Below are 24,311 nucleotides of genomic sequence, written 5' to 3' on the forward strand. Positions count from 1 at the left end.
ATGATTAATTCAATGATAAGTCACTTTTCCCGAAAGTCCAGTCGAATATAAACCATACATTGGACTCCTAAGGTTGAAATTCTATTGGCGCGTATGTGGTCGTTAGGTGCACTATGCCGGGAAAAGGGTTAAGAGCCGACGGGAGTGGTCATTTCTTCATACAAACGTACTCCTCGTTTTCCTCCGTGGTTTTTGAAGCTAGAGCAATGATTTTTTCAACACAGATTAATATTGTCAATATCTGTGTCGGACCGTTTTGCTTTTTTGATATTTTTGTTTTTTTAAAGCGCTAGAGCCCTTCAAAAATGGCTAAAATGGCCTAATTGACTATGCCGCAATGAGAGGCGTGGCATTCAAAACTGATATGAATTAGCCAAAAAAGCAAAACGGTCCGACACAGATAATTTCATAATCATTTAGATTTCCAAATTTGGTTACGATTGGTTAAGTTTTGGAGGAGGAAACAGAGGAGTACGAAACCTCGATTTTTGAGATTTTTACGCAGGATTTTTCGCCTTGTCCTTATCGCACTACTTTTAGGTGCCGCTTCCGTTAGCGAGACGGGTATATTTACCTAAAATATTTAAAACTCAGCTCCTGTTTCGTCTTAAGTTGCCAACAACAACAGCAACAACGATTATCAAACTAGGGAAAAGGGGATAAGGATAACATTAGACTTTTTCTTTATTAACTAAGTAACTAATGAAACCAGTTGAAAGATTGACTTTTTAATTATCTTAATATTGTTTGGTATGGTATTCCCATTCAAAGATAGTCAAGATTACAGTGCTGTCAACCGCATTCATACGTATAATAGGCATAATTATGACAAAATTCTAAATTTCATCTTGAATTTTATAAAACAAAATTCAGTTAAATAGGTCACCATTTAAATTGGACACAAAAATAAATAAATTATAAACAAATTACAAGACCTCAAATATCAGAAATACTCGTTTGTCTTTATCTGTCATTTTGACTTATGTATTTGTAAGAAAGGGATAAAACATAATTTAACTAAATCAGGCCCGTAAAGTTTTATGAATAAGGGGGTTAAACTCGACTTTGCCTAGTAGTGTGACACTAAGTTCTAATTAGCCTATATACGAGTAGGATCCCAGGTTGAATTCGATAAAAAGTTTCTAAGGTATTTCATTTCCTGCCCTATCGTAGCCACGCCATAAATGACTGAGCGCTCTAAACTCTAAACTAAAGGGACCCACAGATTAACAGTTCGTCGGACGATATCAGCCTGTCAGTTGTTCGGAGCTGTCAAATTATCTTTACTGACAGGCCCATATCGTCCGGCGGACTGGTAATCAGCGGGCCCCCTAACCCTTAAATGCATAGTGTTGCCAAATGTCTACAAAGCATTAGACAGCTCAAAGATTTAAAAACAAAGGCTTACGTTCTTGAACAAATGAACACACCTTTATACCAAACGTCAAGTAGGTAGTAGGGTAATGATTTAAGGGTTAAATTTACGCAATATTTTTAATTAATAAAAATTACATTCGTTTTAAGACGAAAAGTCGGAAAGCTTGGAAAAATCCAGAAGTTGATAATTTTTAGTAAGTATGTGATTTGGAACGGTGTTTTCGGGTTTTGTAATTATTTAATAATTAAAAACTTTATCATGGGTATATCACAAATAGTGTACCTTTCTAATGGTAGAAAAAAAATCATATATCTATTACTGAAAATTACATATTCACATACCTAAATATGATTTAGCCAATTCAACTTCTAACACTGATTTCGCAGTGAAAATCGAAGTTATATTTTTTTTTACTATTTTTCCTAGAATCGGCAAACAATTATGTGATACATATATTAATTTCGGGCAAAAAGAAAAAATCATGCATTTAAGGGTTAAGTATAAATTTGGTTTCATTGCTCCAAATAACACAAGGCATTGTCTTTATTTGTGCTAAATTTCAATTCCTAAAGATCATTTTGCTAAATGGGTAAAACGAAACTTAAATGCAATGAAACCAAAGCGAATAACTGCCAGTCACAGTGTGCGGCGTGCAACTCTGCGCCTGAATCGTTTCACAGAGCAATATGTAAGGCACCCACATTATTGCACCATCGTACTGTAAGTTCCGAAGTAGCTAACACTAATATAGTACCTAAGTACGACTCCCCAAAATTAGGAGGTACAGTAAGCTGCAAAGTGAATCCCCTTTGCATTTCTATGCAGGGGGGGCTACTTAACTTTGCAGCTTACCTACTGTACATAATGTCATAAACAAGGTTTAAATGAAAGTGGTCAACTCCGTTGAAAAATGAACGACCCGACCCGAGGGATAGCTTGTGTTTTGATGCTGCTGGGGGCTTAGCCAAGATGACAATGGAACAAATGATGTGTAAATGGAATTATGCACAGAGCACACAGAAGTAAAAATAGCATGGAAATATATAGGTAACAATTTTTTTAATTTTTAATTATAGGACTAGAGGCCCTCCCGCGAAATACGAAGGTAGAAATTTCTTTATCTGCTCCTCGATTTCTCGAATAGGCAAGAGTGATAGAAAGGGAGATAATAAAATTTCGGTATCTAAATACAACGTCTCGTTGTGTCTTAACTTAGGGTGTGATACTTGCCAATGAAATTTTGTTAGTTTTAAAACTTATCTCCCCTTAACTCGTCTCACTAAAATACAGTATCAGACCAAAGCTTCCGTCCGCAGGAATACAAACGGCGTTCCATGCTCCGTGAGCTGTTACGCGACTGCCAGACGGACACGGAGCTGCTGCGCGCCATGTCCGTGGCGTCTGTGGCTAGCGGCGCCACCGACTGCGTCGAGGAGTACGTGTGCGACGTGCCTTTTGCAGGTTAGTTTAATATAGTAGGACAGACGGAGGGACACGGAGCGGAGGCGCCATGTCCGTGGCGTCTGTAGCTAGCGGCGCCACCGACTGCGTCAAGAAGTATATAGGTACCTACCGAAAACCAGCTCGTCAGAATCAGTGTGGTACCGCACCGACTGGACCGAACCATTTGCTGCGTCCTGCAACACCGTCGACGCTGCTGTATGTGTCCCGTCTACATTACCTTACGAAGGTCGATGACATCGTAAAGTATGTGAAAACGAAGACCGGATTCATTGTGTCGGATTGGAATCTCGACACAATGCGAATTTTAATTCGTTTGTGGTGAGCGTTCCGACTGACCATCTAGCGACCTTCACCAAGGAGGAGTTTTGGCCGAAGGGTGTCAAGTTTCGGCGGTTCCGCGGCCGGCTCCCTGACACTGCGGGGTTGCGTAAATGCATCGCAGCCATAATGTGATATGTAGTGTTTAGTTTTTAAAAGTTTAGTTATAAAATATATTTTTATATAATATGTATGCTAGTTTTAAGGTATTTATGTATGGGCCATTAGTTGCCTGAAATAAAGATTTTCATTCATTCATTCATTCATTATACGTGTGTGATATGCCTTTTGCAGGTTAGTCTAGCTTTAGTAGATTAACTCAAGCAAGCAGATCCTGAGAACCGACAACTTTTTAACATTCGCTAAGGGTTTCTCTTAACCTAACAGTTTGTAACAGGTCAGACTGAGAAATTCGTCATTAAAAACTTGTTTTTTTGGTAATTTAAGGACGAGTCGATCTATGTCTCCCTCAGGCACTCAATTAATTGGGACATATAAATTAAGTGAGTATGAGGCGTGCTATGAAAGGATCGGTCAAAATGCTTCAGACTAAACTTGACAAAGAGAGTCAAAATCTATAATTTTCGACTAGTAAGTTTCAGTTCCATCTCTCCCCATTTCTGTTGTAGATATCATATTTCCGATTGACTATCAAAGTAAACTTATTAGTAGGGGAGACCGAGGTGAGTTGTGACAGAGGAGAGTTGTGACATTGTCGATTTTTCGGAATCTATTAACTAAAAACTAGGTCGCAATAGCGCGCGTTTGTTAGTTCAAGTTGCGAGCTAACAAACGCACACTGTTGCGAGCTCACTAACAGTTATTAGATTCCAAAAAATCGACAATGTCACAACTCTCCTCTGTCACAACTCACCTCGGTCTCCCCTACAGGCACCTGCAATAATATGTTACTCAACGAAGGCCGCAAAATATCTGACACGACACGATCTTATTTGTAAAGCCATTAGCGTGTCACGTATTTTTTCGGCCTTTTAAGAGTAACATATTATTACAGGTGAGTAATACCTACATAAACTTAATATTTTATCAATTCTTTGTTCAAACAAAACATGCAACATATGTAAATAAAACTCGAAATTAAGCATTGGCTATAAACGTATATAGGTGCTCTTGCCCGCGTAAAATATTTACCACTGGGGAGGCGAGAATCCATACTTTTTCCCGATTTTTCTGTTTGCGCAGCAAATATGGCAATACGCGCCAGTGGGTTGCCAGACTGCAAACAAAAAATCCCGACCGAAAATCCAGCGGCATATTTTACCGATGTTTGGTAACGTCCTACGATGCTGTAGGTATTTTTGATTCGTGTTGAATTTTATACTTTTATTTAAAAGTCAAAAGTTTGTTAGAGATATTTTTTCTAGCTTTTGTTTTATGCTGTATAGTTTCAATCACTAAATTCACGTGGCAATCTGTACACCTTTTTTTCTCCTAGTAGGATCGAAAAACTCGTGATTCTGAGTAAAAATAACATTAGATGAGACGAAAGGGGACGATCGCCTCGAAACCGGTTCTCCATACAAACGTATTCCCCATTTTCCTCTCTGGATATTAACATTAATGAAAATATCTTTACACATTTATTTTTATTATTACTTACCTATAATAGTTAGGAGCGAAAAACAGGGATCGTACAAATTTTTAAAAGCTACTACTCTTATAATAAAGTTAACATCGAACAAAATCAAACGGTCGGGCATAGCTATGGTTAAAATACATCAAATAAATAATAATAAATTCAGCCTATGTACGTCCCACTGCTGTAGGCCTAGCACATGATTGGCGCGACAGTATCTCGCGGCGAGATAGACTACCCGTCATTTTTTAACCGACTTCAATTTCATAGAAGGAGGAGGTTCTGTATTCGGTTGTGGCTATGTTTTTTTATTTTTCTATGTACGTTCACCGATTACTCCGACATCCGTAGTCCGATTTGAGTAATTATTTTTTTGTGTGAAAGGAGCTACCTCCAAGTTGGTCCCATATTAATTTGGTTCTGTTCTGATGATGGGATCCATGAGGAATTGAGGGAACTCCTCAATTTTTAAAGGCACAAGCATGGTGATTTGGGTGTTTTCTTAAGCAACTCGAGCATTTTCTGCCGAAAACCACCAATTTGATGAAGTAGACCTGATGATGATGATGGTTATGATGATAATGATGATGATTTTTTTAAATGTAGTTGTTCAGCGATTACTCCGGCACCTGTGATCCGATTTGAGTAATTCTTTTTTTGTTTGGAAGAAGTTACCTCCAAGGTGTTTCCGTATTATTTTTGGTTCTGGTCTGATGATAGAATCCATGAGGAATTGAGGGAACTCCTCAATTCTTAAAGGCACGTGTAACGTGATTTCGGTGTTTTCTAAAGTAACTCGAGCATTTGCTTCCGAAAACCACCAATTTGATGTAGTGCGACTGTAGCCTTACCATGAGTTTGACACTACCCCCGATCAGTAGCCTTACCACATTGACATATTCGCTAACGTCTTCGTAACTTTTTTTTATGCATCTCGCTCGCACTAATATGCCAGTACGAGCGAGATGCAAAGAAAGTAAGTTACACACACGCTAGCGAATATATCAATGTCAAACTCGTGGTAAGCTGGTAAGGCTACTGATCGGGGGTTAGGGTTAGGATTAAAGGGGTCAGGGATTAAGGGGTCGGGGAATGGCGGTTGAAGGGTTGCTGGTTCACGGTCGAGGGGTTCCTGGATCAGGGGTTGATGCGCTGTGAGGTTGAGTGATCGGGGCGTTGAGGGATTGGGTCAGTGGCGGGCGGAGGATGGATTTAGTGTAGTGACAGAAATTATAATTTCCCAGACGGACTCGAGAAAATTCCTGATTACATATTTATTAAAGTAATAGGTACATTAGGTACACGAATTTAGTGTTAAACATGATCTTGTTTTTCATTCATGCGTCGCGCTCTTAAAAATGCGTTAATACTAAAGATGGAAAAATAAAAACTTTTTACAAAAAAAATCAAACCGACTTCAAAAAGGATGAAATAAAATATTATCCTTTTTGAAGTATATGCGTTACCAACTGATATGTTTGAAGTCGGTGCCAAGCCAAGTAGTAACAATACCAGTCAAAAATAATCAGCTTTATGGCTTCTTCTTCTTTTCGTGTAAAGGGATCAAACTTCTTAGTACTAAATTTTTGTTTGCCAATGTTTTGCTATGTTTTGTTGTGTCTTTATGGCTATAAATCCCATTAGAACTGTACTAAATTTTTTTTTTACCAGTACCCAGAAACAGTCCGCTGCGCAGGATATATTATGGTGCGTAAGTGCTCGCGCAAGCACAGACGCACCCTCTTGTCCCTACCCCTCTTGTTCCAATGGAACGGATAGCCGCTACGATCGGAGAGAAGCAGAGATGCAGTATCTAGGTAGCGATAACAGGTCTCCTATCGCTACCCTTCAGGCCATCCACAATTGCCTAGCTGCCTCGCCACCGGTGGTGGACTGCTACTCAGCCGAAGCAGACACTATGCACTATGCGGGGAGCGACCGCAAGGCTTAGGTGCAAGCACCTAAACCCCCCTCTACCAGGTTTGGCCCATGAGTCGACGTGGTTGCCCGGGGTGTGGCAGCTGCGTGCAGACAGCTACGAGGAGCCACTGGTGAGAGTTCATGGGCATCAGTGATTTTAACTAGGTTGTCCCCCGCCAAAAAGCCGACTGGGTGGATCCGACACTGAAAGCCCACTACACCCAGAACTGTACTAATAACTATTATAAATGTGTAAGTAATTCTGTCTGCCTCTTTGTCGCCTTTTCATGGCTAAATTGTTTTATATTTTCAAATGTAGTCCTCTGGATAAGGGACAGGAAATAACGCAGTCCCAATCTCACACTTGCGTGCTATAGACTGTTCGAGCATTAGTAAGAAATGCTCTTTAAAAAATACGACGGAAAAAAATGCATTGGATTTCCACTAATGTGCCGATAAACATGGTAGGTACAGACTGCGCCAAAAAGGTTTGATCGTGTGTTCTGAGATGCGTTCTTAGATACAATCGACGTCAAAGATATGTTTACACTTTTGCACCTTACTCCTTTGTAATAAGGCGAAAAGTGTAAACATATTTTTAACATCGACTGTACCTACAGAAAGTACGTTCATTGTCGTCGTGTAAGGCAATCCAACGTACATCCTTATCGAATCGCACCAAAATCATGGTATGCTTCAAAATTTGGATTGGCACCGACTTCAAACATATCAGTTGGTAACGCATATACTACAAAAAGGATAATATTTTATTTCATCCTTTTTGAAGTCGTTTTGATTTTTTTTGTAAAAAGTTTTTAACTATGTTAATTAAAAAATGACGGGTAGTCTATCTCGCCGCGAGATACTGTCGTGCCAATCATGTGCTAGCCCGGCTGGGCACAGGCCTCCTCTTATGCGCGAGAGGGCTTGAGCTATAGTCCCCACGCTAGCCCAATGCGGATTGCGGACATCAAATTATGTAAAAATATTTTCCACAATGTGAATATCCATGGAGGAAAATTCTCCATACAAACGAAGTCTGAGGACTTCGTTTGTATGGAGAATCATTCGTCCTCTTAAAAATCCCAAATTTGAAAGCAAAGTGTAATGTAAAACCCCACTGGCCCACTAACTCGACTACTGCATAATCAGTCTACTGCTAGAAAAACTTATCTCATAGTGCCTCAATTAGACTGTTTAACAGCCGCTAATAGGCCGCATAAATAATTGCATCAGCCATCGGTATGTTGATGTTGAAGCAATTTTTACGGCCCGATCAATCTCCATCGAGACGGTAGTCGTGATAGGCTGTCATAAAAGTTGTTTATATGTTTGCTTATAATTATTCTGAAACTGTTTTGGTATCATTATGGTATTTATGGTGCCAAGCCAATGCACAGACCTCTTCTTATTGTATAAAAGGTTTTTGGCTAATTAGGATCGTGGACTAAATATGCACCTTTGAATATCTATATGCAGGCTTCCTCGCGTCGTTGTATTAGTTAACCGGAAAGCAACGGGTAAATGTCATATGATATTGAAATTGCCATTGATACGAGGCGGGGATTGTACTTACGACCGCCAGTTTGCTATAATTCCTACTTTTAATTTCTGTACGTATAGGTACCTATATAAACCCATTTAACAGATCGTAGGTAATAGGTAAGTATTTCAAGAAAATAAATTGGTAGCAAAATTTCCACATAATATACTCACTCGTATTGCTATGACGATGACGTTTTATGAACTATTATTGTAAATAGGTACTTCTTCTATAGCCTTAACGCGAGTTTGACATTGACTAATTCGCTAGCGTGTGCGTAACTTACTTTCTATGTATCTCGCTATAGTGCCGTTACGCAGATGTATGCCATGGTATAATAATATACTCCGCCTGGTACTCCATTCCCGTCTTTTCTAGGTCACCTAACTGACACGGGCTTACGTCATCATGGGACAGCGCTATATGATAATATGCGATAGCGCTATATATAGCGGCCATGTTGTTGTGACGTAGCCCCGTGTCACTCTGGGAATGGAAGACCATGTTTTATTAGACTATGATGTATGCGAATAATATCAGTGTCTAAACTGCTGCTCGCTGCTTATAAAAATCTAATATGAAAAAGTAATTACGTTGTGCAGTAGAGGCGTGTAAAGGGCTCGACCTTTCGCAATCGTCGTGTGAAAGGAACATGGGTTTGTTACAAGCCTCGTGCTAACGGTTGCATACTTTATATCAAAGAGTAGATATTAATTATAGAGGATACAATGTCTATAAAAATGGTAAATAGGTCTCAGACATCAACAGCATGTTCTGCCGCGTTCCCACTGTTTGATTTGGCCGTTTATCCGTGTCTTTTTGATGAAACTTAGATTACCTACGGCGGAATTACGCTACTCTTTGGATTAGGTATTATCACATTCGAGTTGATTTTTAATTTAATATATTTATTAGAAGTAAACATGTAGAAGACAGTAAAAACAACAAACTTATTTATTAACGACAGGTATCTCAAATACCTACCTATATTTTACTCAGTCGATCGTCATATTAAAGTTGTGTATGTAATTAGGTAATTGATATGACGTTAACTTTCAGGGCACCCAGTAAAACCTAAACAGAAAATAAAAACGAGCTGTATTGTAGCAATTGTAATAATTTAAGTAAGTACCTATTATATATTCAAAAAAATATTATATTAAACAAATAATTCAAATTTTTCATGTATCAGATCCATGCATTTCACTATCAAAATCACCATCATTTAACTCCATCTATCACCTGTTGTACCGAATTCTCGCGCTGACCTCATTACACTGCGGTGCAATTAAATGTACAATTACACTTCTCTGTATAATGAGATACACGTGATTAGAACATTAGCAACGATGCCATAAGATGGTGCTTGAAATATCGAAAGAATCGTTAACATGCAAACTTCAAAATAAACTGTACATCTAATGTATTCCGTGCAAAAATCAGCAAAACGGGACACACCGATTTGAATAGGACAAGGTAAGTGGCACGAAATGGCCTCATCTCAGCATATTGCTGGCGACTCCCAGCGCTGATCTTCTGATGAGACCATATGTCTCACTGCTGCATGGATACAGGCCTCCTCTCATTACACAAGAGGTGGCTATACTTTCCCCACGATAATCGAATACGAATTGGGGATTTATGGGGGAATCCGATAGACCGTAACATCACGATTCTATTTATGCACTTTGAACGTTTCAGTAATTTTTGTGCCCAACAAGGCCTTTCATTTTACTTAACTCATATAATTTACGAAGAAAATAATCAACACTCTTCACCCCTTTCAAAATTTATTTTTTCTACTCCCATACTTTTATTTGTCATTTAAAGGGTCGTGCACGCGTCTTTAAAACCCTACCTTAAGTAGCTAACACACTATCGCACCGCACCAAGGTCATTGTGGGACGCGGCCATAAGTAAGAGGGAGACAGCGATATCTCTTTCTCCCTCTTACTTATGGGTGCGTCCCACAATGACCTTGGTGCGGTGCGATAGTGTGTTAGCTACTTTATGGTTGTCAAGACAAGTCTTTAGTCTTTAGTCTATTCCCCAAAAACGCATTTGTGCATACACGCAGTATCTTTTTGGCACTTTTCGATACTTCGTGTAATGACCACTTAAAAAATATTGTATGAAATACAATGTTGGCAACTTTATTTTAAAAGTCATCTCTGACAAATAAGTGAACCATAGACTTGTTTTTTTTTTCAATTTCATTCATTCATTTTCCCACTCGTACCTTCCATTCTGTGCTGCTTCTTGAATGTGGTTATTGTGGTTGTCGAATAAAAACTTGACATTTGTGTTAAAAACAGTGTCTTTCAAGTTAAAATGGATGAAGATGAAAACTTTGTGTCTACGCCTGAAGAAATATCAGTGATAGCCCAAGAAGTCACTAAAAATTTGCTGCCTTCAACTACATGACATGAAAAATATTTGTTAAATTTACAATTTTATTTCAAAGTGCTTGGTCGTAGAAAAAGTATTGTATGCAACGTTGTTTAACTGAGTCAAAAAATACTCGTGGCTTTTTATTAACAATTTTCGGCTTCGCCTCAAATTATTATACTCACGCCACTAGCCTTTTTTGACCTCTCTTAAACAACGGTTGCATAAAATACTATAATGATCGGGGTAAAAGTGATCATCAGACTGTCAGCAGCATTTTACACGTCCACGACTCGTGTACGTTTGAAAGTACGTGTTTTTATAGCGGTCTCGCAATGTTACCATCGCTTGGTCATTAGAGTTCCGTGCGCCTTTATAGAAAACCATCGCGACGGGCGACGCTTGCAACTGCAGCTCTGCTGCAACCTAAAGTATTGACTCCTAGTATTGAACTTCCTAGCAGTATCTGGCGATAAGTATAGGTACTTTTAGGTACAGTCGATATATCGGAGCGGCCGAGGTGCAAAAAAATATCTGAACACGCACTCTAGCGCCTTGACAATAGCGACATTTTCTTATATTTGTGAGCACCTTGGCCGCTCCGATATTTCTGATTGCGACCCACCTGGTAACTATGCTCGACATAAACAGTAAGTAGCACAAAACAGCAATGCTTGCTTTTCTGTTAAGGCGCTTAAAGAAGTATATAATAGTACATTACATACCTAGGGAGGTGAATTCGTGAATGCACCAGATCGCAGCTGTTTGTGGCCCGAACCGAAGGTGAGGGCCATAAATATGCGATCTGGGGCTTTACGAATTACCGCCCGTGCATGGTTTGTCTAAAGTTTTACGTCTTGCCTTGGCCAGGAAGGAAAATCACACTTACGGGCCTAGGGTGACGTAAATATTTTTACTGTGTACCTATCACATAACATAATGAAAAATAGTATATCTACAGAAAAAAAGAGTATAAGATTAAAATAAAACCTGTTTTCACATGAGCTGTCAATAACATTCTAATTAGTGATGTACCGACTATTGATTTGGCCGACTAGCCGACTAGCCGACTAATCGGCGCTCGGATGGCCGATTAGTCGGCCGACTAGTCGGCTAGTCGGCCATATCATTAGTTTCGTCTAAGTTCGGTTCAGATGCACTTAAAAACAATCGTTTTACCCCTATCGTCGCGCTATCCATCTACCTAAAAGCAAAAAAGGTGGTAAAGCTAAAAAATTAAAAAAAAACCTAAGGCTATATTTCATACGACAACCTGACAATCGGACATAAGATAGCGACCACACTGTCAATAATTCGAACAGAATTTTCGTAAGCACCCTAAATAGGAATTTGGGTAAAATAGGTGAAAAGCTTAGGTAAATAGTTGCTGTTTATTTATTTTTGCCCTGTTTTTCTGTCACTTATAAAGTGCCGACTAATCGGCCATTTTTGCCGACTAGTCGCCGACTACAAACGAGGCCGGATAGTCGGCTTTCCCGACTAGTCGGCGACTAGTCGGTACATCCCTAATTCTAATGCCTCCCGCTCTTTTAAGCAAGACTATAATACTGCCCTACTACTACTGAATATCTGCACTGTATTCACAGTTACTTTATGTATCTGAATTAGGTCCAACTATATAAAATTTACAATCAATTTTTTCCTACAGAACCCTCGGCTTATTCAGGCTGGCGCTTGTCTGTCCGTGTTTTTATTTCCTTCTTGATTACTGTTTTCACGCGCCCTTCGTGACGGCTAGCGTGGATAAATATTAATTTACTTGCCGTGAAGCAATCTTATAGACGTACGTGAATTCCAGAGGAGAATGTCTGTTTATGATAGGTATAGACAACAGAACAGACGTGAATTCCTTACAATACGAGTAAGTTATGTATGGTAGCAGAAGTCGCTTAGCCGGCGTAGTGTTATCTGATGACAACTTGACTGAGTAAGAAGATTTGCACGGCATATTGCTCATGTGAAATTCATCAAATAAAAAAAATGTAATGTTTAAAATTCCTAAATATAATATTTAAATTGCTTAAGATATTCACCGCAATGCTTCCTCATAGCTATAACCCAATTATATCATGATACCTAGTTTATCTACAAAAAGTCGCTTAGTAATCAGATCATTGAAGGCACATAAGACCTTTCTAAAAAAGATAGAAATAAAATAATTTGCGGTTAGCTCTGGTACAGTTAGTCATAAACATGTATACATTTTATGACATTAAATTATTAAAGTTAGAATGTGTATACTTTTTTATGATCGCGTCTGTAGTTATGAACACGGAACATGGTAGCTAAATCGATCTATAATAACTTATAACATTTGTAATTAATGATAAATGGTGGCAGTTGTGGTTTAATTTTAATAGGCGTTGCACTAGAACGTAAGTGTAGAATTTCTTAATGTTCTACGAAATTCTAAATGACAGGCCAATTCGAATTTTAGTTATTCGATCGGTTTCCAATGTGATACTGATCTGCGAGTGTCAAATCAAAAGTGACATTTCTTCAACCACGTCACTTTTGACACTGGCAGATCAGTATCATATTGGAAAAAGATCTAATAAATAAAATCCGAATTGGCTTGTAAGTAGGTACCTATATGCATGTATATGTACCTAATTTAAAATTGCCAGAGGTTATGAAAGCGTACTAAGTAGGTAGGTACTAGCTTTGGCCCAAGTCTAATAGTTAGTGATTACTTTATTTTAAATGCATGAATGATTAAAAAAGTTATTAATAAAATGTAGACCTTATATTAAGGTAGGCAATGGTGTTATTTCGACTACTGTGACAGAAATAAGTACCTAAGCAGAGAGTGCTCACTCCATACATCAGTTTTGTTACCAAAAACGCTTAAGCAGTACCTACTTACTGATAAATCTGCTAGTCGACTAAGGGCCACTTGCACCATCCCACTAACCCGGGGTTAAGCGGTTAAACCGTTAACCCAGTGTCAAATTGTACTGGTAACCATGGTAACTCCACGATTAACCGGTTAATACCGGGTTAGTGGAATGGTGCAAGTGCCTACGAAAATAATAAGCGTTTTGGTAAGAAAACTGATGTATGGAGTGAGCACTCTATGCCTAGTTATTTCTCTATGACTGTGACAACGTACAATCAGACGAAGCAAACCGTACGTGCATGCATACCTATACCTATGGGTGCATACCTATGCATCGTGGTCTAAAAACTTTTAATTAGACTTTCAAAGCGAGTTCCCATGATTTCTCGAGAAAAACCATTACTCTGCTATATTAAGTCATTATTCAGCCGAGTTAATTGCACTGCCATTTAAAATTACTATAACAAGCACTAAAAGTGCATTATATATCGAAAAATAAAATAAGAAATCTAGTAATTCGCGTTACAATCGCAAAAAAGTACAAAGAAACTTGCGCCGGCGCCGGTCCGCCGCCATTTTTCTTTTTTTATTAAAGCGCGTTCAAGTAAGGATATATTGTTATGTTCGTTCGTAACGCAATTGAGTTTAAATCCCGAAGTGGGTTAGTGGGTTAGATGTGTGATTAAATTATAAATTTTAGTGATCTGCTGATATCGCCTTTCACAATGAAATTGTCTTTTTTTATTTCGCACATATTACGCATAAAACGTTGTAAATATCCAAAATTGAGACAAGTCAGTCGAATTTATAATAGCTACGTGCATAATTAAGATACTTTTCTGTCAACACTTTTATCTTTGATTAAAGTGTGTGTTTCTTTGTAAGTACATCAGATTTTTTTAAATCTCTATGTAACTACTTAATACATAATAAGTTTAATTCTAGAGATAATTCGAAAAGTGTATAATGTGTGTAATACAAGTGTACTAATTTTATAATACTGACTATATATTCTATGTATTTAACAGTATAAGTCTCTTGGATGTAGCTGTAAACTTATACTTTTTGTTTGTCTGAATAAAGAATAAAGTACCTTTTATAGGTAGGTACAGTCAACAAACATGATAAAGATTGATTTACGTTACATTGTGTAGGTAGTTAGTAAACACTAATTTAGTATAATTATCCTATCATCATCACTTCATCACTAAACTACCTTCCAAACACTTCTATTCTACCTTTGCCAACGATCTACGTACTTACATCTTACACGTAGTATTAATTACCTACATTATAACATTAGCAACAATACTTGAAAATGTTACTGAGGACATAAATAATTTTAGTAGTAACTTAATTATAATAATTATGTTGCATGTATTCTTTGAGTTGTGGTCACTTAAAACCGGCTAACCATCTGTTTCTAATTTTTTGGGTTCCGTACCCTAAAAACGGGACCCTATTACTGAGACTTCACTGTCCGTCTGTCTGTCACCAGGCTGTATCTCATGACCCGTGACAGCTAGAAAGTTTTCACAGACGATGTATTTCTGCTGCCGCTATAACAACAAATACTAAAACCAATAAAATAAATATTTAAGTGGGGCTCCCATACAACAAACGTGATTTTGCCGTTTTTTTGCGTAATGGTACGGAACCCCGTGCGCGTGTCCGACTCGCACTTGGCCGGTTTTTAACTAATACCCCACTAATCATCATTAGTCTGTAATGTAGATGTCTACTGGAAATCTGAGGCTCTGTCTTTGAGTATTAAGCAAAACGAACCTATCTTCTAGGTACAGTCAACGGTAAAAATATGGGTGTACAAATCATCTCAAAAATATGTCCCATAACTCTTATGTCAGTGAATTAAGAACTGTGGGACATATTTTTGAGTAAGTTGTCTACACCCATATTTTTACCGTTGACTGTACATACAACTGTAAACCCAACGGTTGCGGTTTCTCGCTAATCAAGTTGATTGCTTGCGGTGAACACGTAATGAAAACGACTCTTCATTGTCCTATAACATTACTATTGGGTGCTTGTGGGGGTAACAAAGGGTCATTTCTAGCCAGGTTGCAGGCTATAAGCGATAATTTTGGTTGCTGTATCGTGGTTTTGCGAAATTCAAAGATATACCTATAACCTATGCATTGACACCTGACAAAGACTATAAGTACCACAATTGTGTAAATTTCTGATATTTTTATGGAAAAATAGTATTTAAATTTTCAATGAGAAATAAATAAATATATGTCTATATAGGGTGGCTAAAAAATAAATGCATTCCCGTTGCCACTTGCCAGGGAGGTTTTGGGATTATACTGAGCAACCACCGTGTATATCTATGTATATTGTTAAGGTTATCTTACCATACAATGTTAAAATTAATCACAGAATTTGATTTTAACTAATTTAACGCTTGTATCAAAATGCAGCGTGTAATAAGTAACGAGCTTAGGAGTCACGGGTCACAGGTCACAGGTTACCTTTAAGCTCAAACGGGTTCCCAATGAACTAATGTTACGTATGAATAACTAGTCTTACTAGACGCATATGCATTTACATGAAGCATTTCTTTGACTTAGTCATCATTAATATTTATGTTAGAGATAGTTTAAGATTTTCAAGGCCTGGGGTTTCTTTTCTGTGAACATGCTTGGAAGCATAATGTATTAGGTAAGTACATAACTATAATCATCACTAGCATATACATTGTGGAATAAGGTTACTGTGGCGAAGTCCGGCATACTTTATTTTTTTTTGACTTTGGAGTGATCTAGTTCCGTTAATTATTCACCTATGTTACTGCTTGTAGCCGAATACGATGAAAAATTTAATAATTAATAGTTTAGCCTTAGTGACAGATCATTTCAAGCACAAATTAAGCAAAAACAATGGCATTTTTTAAAATTCGGCGAGTAGACGGACTTCCCATGCAGTTTAAGGGAAGTCCGTCTAGTTTAGAGATGGGTCGCGGGTATTTACCCAATTTACCCACCCAGGTAAATACCCATCTACCCGGTATTTACCCGTATCTACCCAAATGGACGGGTAGATTCATTTCTTGTTGCACATGTCGATTTGTGTTAAAGTGGAGATATAAACCGAGTTAATGGTTGTAATTATTGTGTGTCATTTAAAATGAAATGGTTTAGTGAAACTTGCAGTTGTAACTAAGGAATTTTTAGTACAATTTTGATAAATATTAAAAAAAGGCCCTCATAAGAGTATTTTTTTTAGATTCGAGTAAATTATCGTACTTATACGTTGATAATACACATTCCAACTTCGGTCGGCGGGGGTGTGATTGCGGGGAGGGGGGTAAAAGTGAACTTTTTCATATAACTTGGAATCTGTCATTAATATCGAAAAGTGTTGTATGTACAAACTAAAGTAGACATAATTTTCTACAAAAAAGGTTATATACATTTTTGTCCTAAAACTAACTGTATTTGACTTATGATCTTCCCAAGTTGTGATACTGCACAATTTTTTTTTATTATCATTCATAAGTAGTCTTTATTTTCATCTTTCTAATGTATATTAAAAGCGTTTTAAAACATTTCCGGAACCCAGGGAATGATTTTACACGATTTTCATAATTGTACTGATATGTTAAAATCGAACTTCACCTCATAGCAACCTTTTCGTACTTAGTTTGAACATACATTGTATGTAACATTATAAAAAAATACTTAAATTAATCTTATTTATACTCACATACCATTAAACACATCAAATTTAGAAGAAAAACGAAAATACCCGCGTATTTACCCGCGGGTAGGTAAATATCGGGTATTTACCGGGTAAATACCCGCTCTCGGGTATTTACCCGGGTAGTTACCCATCTCTAGTCTAGTTATGATATCAGCCAACCTATGGGTGCGTATATGTTCGTATTCAAATTCCTAAAAAGAACGGATCAAGACAATGAAAAGTGTAGACATAGACATAGACATAGACATCTTTTATTGGTAATGATAAATTACAGGTCACAACTTACATATTATTCAATTATTATAACTAAGACATTATTTACATATTATTTACATATAACTTATTTGTTCATTACGGTCACAACTTATAAAGATAATAGATTGCAATTATTTATACATCATTATTTAAGTGTTATAATTTAATATTCATACACATTATTGAATGTTATTTCTTTATGTTCAATAAATTCTTTATAACTGTAGAAACATTTCTCAATAAGCCATTTTTTTAATTTATATTTAAAACTTGGATCACTTACAGCCTCTGTTATAAATTTTGGCAACTTATTATAGACTACAGGTGCTGTAATATGGATAGACTTTGCCGTCTTTTTGAGTGTGTGAGGGATGGTCTTTATTTTGTGCGTATTTTAAACTTGTTAATATACGGTTCAGAATCAAAATAAACACCATTTTTCTAAAACAAAGGCAAGTCCGGCCACCACCATACTACCAAAATGAGGTTGTAAACCTTTTTTGGCAAATAATTAAACATAATTATTTTTTTGATTTCCGATATAAAAGATCAATAGTAATTTTAAAATGAATTTTAATCGTTTCTTTTAATTTACTGAGATCAAAATTTAATAAAGTAACATCATGCGCAAAGTCAGGAGGATTTTTTGATACCTTATCAAATCGTTATAATATTAAAGTCGCAAAAACAGTTGGTAATCTCTGATTTAACGAAAGTAGTAAGTAGGCATATGACGGACTTGCCTTGAACATAATAGACGGACTTTCCAACTTAGTCAAATTTTAATATGATACATTGTGGAACGTATAATTACAAAATTAAGCTAATTTCTGATATTTTAAAAATAGGATAAAGACAACTGGTTCTTATGCTACCTACATTAGTTACTTTCTGATGCACAATCTTTTCAAAAACTATTTTTAACAAATTTTTTTCGAACGGCTGTCGCACTATGACTTCGACTTCAAAACACGAAATGACTTGTTGAGGCGGATTGCTCTGAAGTTGGTTGTCACAGCGCCATCTGTTTTACAGTGACGGAACTAGCGCGAAAAACTGGTTAATCGACTGGACTCCAAAGTCGCATACGCCTTCAAATTCAAAAGTTATAATGTGTTGACGGACTTGCCTTGTAGACGGACTTGCCCACAGTGACCTTAACTAATTTATTGGATAGTCCAAGAGAACCACGTTTTAAAACCTTAAAACGTGGACGTAATACCCAGGATTCACAGAATTACAAAAAATAAGATTTTTTAAATGCAGTTATTCTTATTTGGTAAAAAATATTCCACACTAAAATAAAGTACTATCGTCAAGGCGTTAGAGTGCGTGTTCAGATATTTATGAGCACCTCGGCCGCTCCGATATATCTGATGGCGACTGTACAAGAGGGTTTGCTTTGGGATATAGTTGTCCTTACGTTAACTCAATGCTTTTTTCCCTAATTTTTTTACCTTAAATGAAAACGACATTGTCAGTTAACGAAGCTCATTACCATTCATAAATAATTAAGATAAGATAATTGGAAACATTTTAAACGCATTCGTAGGGAACTTTAATCCTACTGGTGGCAGTACCTACCCTGTCAATACGCCCGGTGAACTCTTGACATGAGATGTGTTACCCCCAATCACAGACAAGACATCCTCCAGACTGAGCATAGTAGCTCTACTCCCTCTGCCACGCATACGGCAGTTTTACTCCATTTTCGAGTCGAAAGTGTCTTTGTGTGACGTCCGTGTCTTTGAACGGACCAATCACGGCACGGGACTTCGCTCACCTCGTCCCCCGCACCCCAGTATTTTTGGCAGCATCGGTTTCATGAAATAATTGCTCTAAACTCCGTCTAGAGGATTCCTAATAGTCTATGCCCCCAACTTGTTCAATGATATGTAAGTTATGTGTCCGTTACAAAGAGGACTTTACAATGACTATTATCGAAGGTCCCGCAAAACTTTCGACGCAATTTATTTGTAGTGGGCATTATACTAGTAAGAGCTTCCGATAATGATCTTTTTTTGCCTGTGATAACTTTGTGATAAGTTGATAACGACACATATGTTGAATCGAACATAAGCCAAAACTATATATTTTAATAATTTTATTTGTGTATTGTATATGTAGTTTATTGTTACTCATTTGTTTGCAATAGTTCCAAATTAAATTCTCTTACGTTTCTTCTTGCACCATTTTAATTACATCTCTGTTTAGTCCTATGGTTGACTGTAAGATAATGCCTTTAGGCACTAAGTCCGCCATTTGTATTTTTTTTGTATTTTGTGCAATAAAGTTTAAATAAATAAAACTAATCAGTTAATGCACAATGACCGTACAAACTCACGACCTACACCACTCGTGAAATTGTCTGTCGCCTTCATGTCGCGTCACTAACTCCTAATCATATACAGCCAAATATAAACAAACATTCAAAAACATACCCTATGTACTTACACTTTAAGTCGCAAATTAAGGGTTGGCTACGTTGCTAAGTCTGGTAAGGCCGAAAGCGTATCGTCGCTTAAGTATAATAAAAGGATTATGTCTGTCCGTCTGAATGGAGACTGGGACGAGTGTAAAAACCGGCCAAGTGCGAGTCGGACTCGCGCACGACGGGTTCCGTACCATTACGCAAAAAACGGTAAAAGAATCACGTTTGTTGTATGGGAGCCCCACTTAAATAATTATTATATCCTGTTTTTAGTATTTGTTGTTATAGCGGCAACAGAAATACATCATCTGTGAAAATTTCAACTGCCTAGCTATCACGGTTCATGAGATACAGCCTGGTGACAGACTGACGGACGGAAAGCGGAATCTTTAGTACTGAATAGGGTCCCGTTTTTAGTTTGGGTACGAAACCCTAAAAAGTAACTTCATGTGTCATGAATATAAAGCAACTGGTATAGCTACTACTAGAGAGAGGATATATATCGATATTGAACACTAAATTGAGTAGAATACTGAAATTTCTAGTCTGAAATTTCTTCTTTACTATATTTTTTACTCAAAACAAGCATATCACGAAATTAGGTACAACTTACTAAAATGCCTAAAGGAAATAGCTGCCCCAATATTACAGGGTTCTATGTTACATTTTCAAGATAGTTGAAATTCGACTTAATATCACTGTGACAATGTTCAAATTTCAGTTCGATTAAAGTGAAACATAGAACCCTGTAATATTGGGGCAGCGAAATGTCATTGTATTGGACGAGCCCCGAACGCACGGTTTTGTGAAACCGGCCTCTGCTATAACTGAGATGTCTGAGCTACCAATGTTACCCGTGCAGCCAAAGCCTATATTTTACTAGGTAAAATAAAGTTTACTATTTACAGGCCTTAAGGAGCCCTAGTAAGACATCTACATTCCAGACACAATTAAAACGGCTCTACATCACAATTGCAATTGTAATCTCCATTATTTCCATTAATATTACTAATACATATGTGCCCCCAGTTAGGCTTACTTTACCCTAGGTATATCCATATATTAATCGCCTGCGCATGACCTGGCATGACGCGCCGCGCCGGCGGTGGCGTCTGCGCGGCCGCGGCGCCGGCGCGTCATCGTCCTACCGTTGTGCAGTCCTCCGGTGTGACGACAGTACGGACGGGACGATAGTCTTTTGTTTAGGTTTATTTTGTTTATTATACGCGCACATGGCCCGGCGTCTTTATATTGTAAGTGTGTAATTGTGTATAACGATTTTTAATAGAGACTGAAACTGACTTGATTATGAAAACTGGGTATATAATAGCCAAAAGGCTTTAGAGTAAGACCAAGAAAAGTCTGCAGCGATTTTGATAGCTACGCAGTGCAAGTGTTATTTATACGTCATAGAAGTCTGACGTTTAAAATGACACTTGCACTGCGTGGGCTATCAAAATCGCTGCAGACTTTTCTTGGTCTAAATCTATTAATCTATGTTTAGTTAGAACATAAACATTAATAAAAGAAAAAATGATGGTAAAAAAATACAAGTCTAACTGTTGCATTAAAAAAAAAATCTGCCGTTTTTTATCTTGTTGCACAAGTGTAGTGCGACACAACAACAATACATATCCTTTAGGTTCTACATATGTGTTTAATGGGCCAATCTTTAGAACAAAAACAAAACAGAATAGAGGTTACTCTTCCCCCATAAAAAGTAGAGCCTTTAAGAACCATTTTTACCTTTTTCCCATTGTCAGTCTTCGTTAATTGGAGTATAGACCGTTGACACAGGCCCAGTGTTCCGTGGTATTGATCCGATCGATCACCAAACGCCTGATTTAGAGCCACCGATTTAGAATGGCCCCAAATGTTTTTATGTCGGGTTTATTGACAGCTGAAAACGGGAGTCATATGGCTTTCAGACATATAGACATCATACTAACATAAATATGAAAGTTTGCATGTTTGGATTTTGGGATGTTTGTATTTTCCATTACGCAAAAATGGCTAAATATATTTCGAAGATATAAAGGCGTACTTTCTCGTGATATTTCATAATCTGGGAAGAACATAATTATGCTGTATAAGTATATATATAATTTTTTCCCGGTAATCATCCTCTATTGGGACGAAATAGGGATAGAGGAAGTAATGAAGGATGGGGTACTTACACTGTAAAACTACCTACTTTACTTCTACATCGAAGAAAGAAGAATACAAAAATTAAAAAAAAAAAGAATAAGAAGGTTAAGAAGCGGCGCATTCAGGTAAATAAATCAATAAAATAAAATAAATATAGCTGAATGTGAAAATATTAGGTGTCAATCTATCAATGAATTTAGCAATTTTATTTAAGTAACACGTATTTATTAGTTTGTAAAAATAAAATACACATTTCATCTCGTAGTCAAGGTCCATCAAACACATTAATTATTTTTGTACACATAAAAAAATTATCATTTGAAACCTGTTCTGCAATCATTTTATAAGTACTAACATAACTTAGTAGTTATTTATTGCATCCAACGCAAACAAGTTATCATATCCAGTTTTAGATTTACCAAATCATAAGAAATCATAATGAATAATTTATTTAGAACTACCATATCGCTCCAAACACATTTACTTAAATCTAATGTTGAAGGGAAAACCGTTATAGCCATTCAGGGTAATTTATATATGTCATTTACGTCCACCCCAAACAATAAAACGCCCTTAAACCAACAGGCCCTTGGCCCATAGATTGTTACCTGCCCCTACATTTTACTAAAAATACACTTCACGCTGTATAAACACTAACCAGTACAAAAAGAGGGGTTTTGTCTTCAAATAATTCTATACCATCTTCCACAATGGTAACTGTCAATTTGCAATCCTAACTTCCAACGCATAAGGTCCACCGAAGATTAAATAAAGTGTTTCTATAAGTATTAGGTACATACCTTTTGAATTTGGTCGTATAATAAGCGCGGGCGCACTGCTATGGATCGCCGTCTGTCAGTTGCTCTCGCGCATCGATCCACGCCGCCGCGTAGATCCCGATCAATAGTTTCATGTGATTTAGTTATCTCTCTATCAGTGTAAGGACAGTGGTCATTTCGGATTCATTTGGAGTTTGTTCAACTTTGTAATTCATGATAGGTTTGTTATATTTTTTATGTTATTTTAATTTAGTTACTTAGATAAGGTTTGGTTTGAGTATTTTTATATCATTATCACATTTAATGAGTTCTCTAATTTTAGTGATTGTAGTCATCTCGATGACTTTGTTTTTATCGTTGTAAACAATGAAATGAGTCACTGGTAGTGATTCAGTGGCGAAATTAGTGCCCTTAGCTACGATTAACATGAATATCTAATACTTGACACGATTCAAACGTTGCATAAGGCTGTATCGCTGGTTTGTTTACTTTTTGGAACCATAGAGCTCAGTGAATTTATGTAACTGGTCAATTCTCCAATGATGGCTAAAGGCTCTTCGCAAACGCTTCCTAAATAAAATAATTTGAGAGTACCGATTATCTAATTATGCATGGTATGCCGTAATTACATAGGTACTAAGTGTACGTACAAACAGAATGCAGCTTTGAAAAGAAGCACAGAATTTCTTCCGCGGAATAAAAACATCGATTGGTCATGTCATGTTCTTATTCTAATAAGTACTATACGAAGATCTGTATCTTGTTATTTCACACCTGCGACGAAGAGACAAATAAATTAGAATATTTTTTGCGTTAGTTATTCCAATTTGTCTCTTTATTACGTCAACCCAATCCAAAACTTCAGATGGTTATATTTACGTAAATTCTGTCGAACAGAAAGAAACGTCCTGTCTTTTCGATTCAAGTTCCTTCATTCAAATATATTTATTAGCAGGAGATCTACTTTATGTACAATATGTACTCAAGGTATTGAATAGCAAGTTCAAAGTTAGAATTGTCGATGATTCACTATTGATTTTGTATGTTTTCTCAAGCTGTCGACCGGCCGTTCAAACATTGACTTAACCCGTGATAGGCACGTATGCTATCTATCCTAAGGTCAAAAACGCCTGACGTTTGTCTATTATTATTATCGTGAATAATATTATTAAAAATAACAGTAATTTGAATGACTTCACAAATTAAATTATTCTGTCGTAATGCTGACGATCCTTGGTTTGGTTTGCTTGGTTCTCTGTTGATTAATCGAGGGTTTTTATTTGATGACAAAGATGGATCTCTTATGATACTTTTGTTTCGTAATTGTGATCAAACATGACAATCAAACAGTATGTGACTTGACAATTTATTTGTTATTCAGCTGCTTGACTCGAGAACACGTGGCTAATCAATCAAATAAAATAAGTAGGTATATACAAGAACTATGAGTTGTGTGTCTAAAGACGTACGTGCTCATAAGATAAGTCAATAATCAATTAAATATTTG

General features: G+C 37.0%; 1 protein-coding gene across 2 annotated transcripts in view; it reads left to right on the plus strand.

Moving 5' to 3' along the window:
* LOC134794871 (uncharacterized) overlaps positions 1-24,311 on the plus strand; it is a 162,202-nt gene that overhangs the window by 57,767 nt on the left and 80,124 nt on the right. For both annotated transcript variants that reach the window (XM_063766680.1, XM_063766679.1), the window contains exon 11: positions 2,695-2,839. In XM_063766680.1, the coding sequence (XP_063622750.1) occupies positions 2,695-2,839 (145 nt within the window). The remainder of the gene's footprint in view (positions 1-2,694; positions 2,840-24,311) is intronic.

This window comes from Cydia splendana, chromosome 11 (assembly GCF_910591565.1).
Source record: "Cydia splendana chromosome 11, ilCydSple1.2, whole genome shotgun sequence".
Taxonomy (NCBI): Eukaryota; Metazoa; Arthropoda; class Insecta; order Lepidoptera; family Tortricidae; genus Cydia; species Cydia splendana.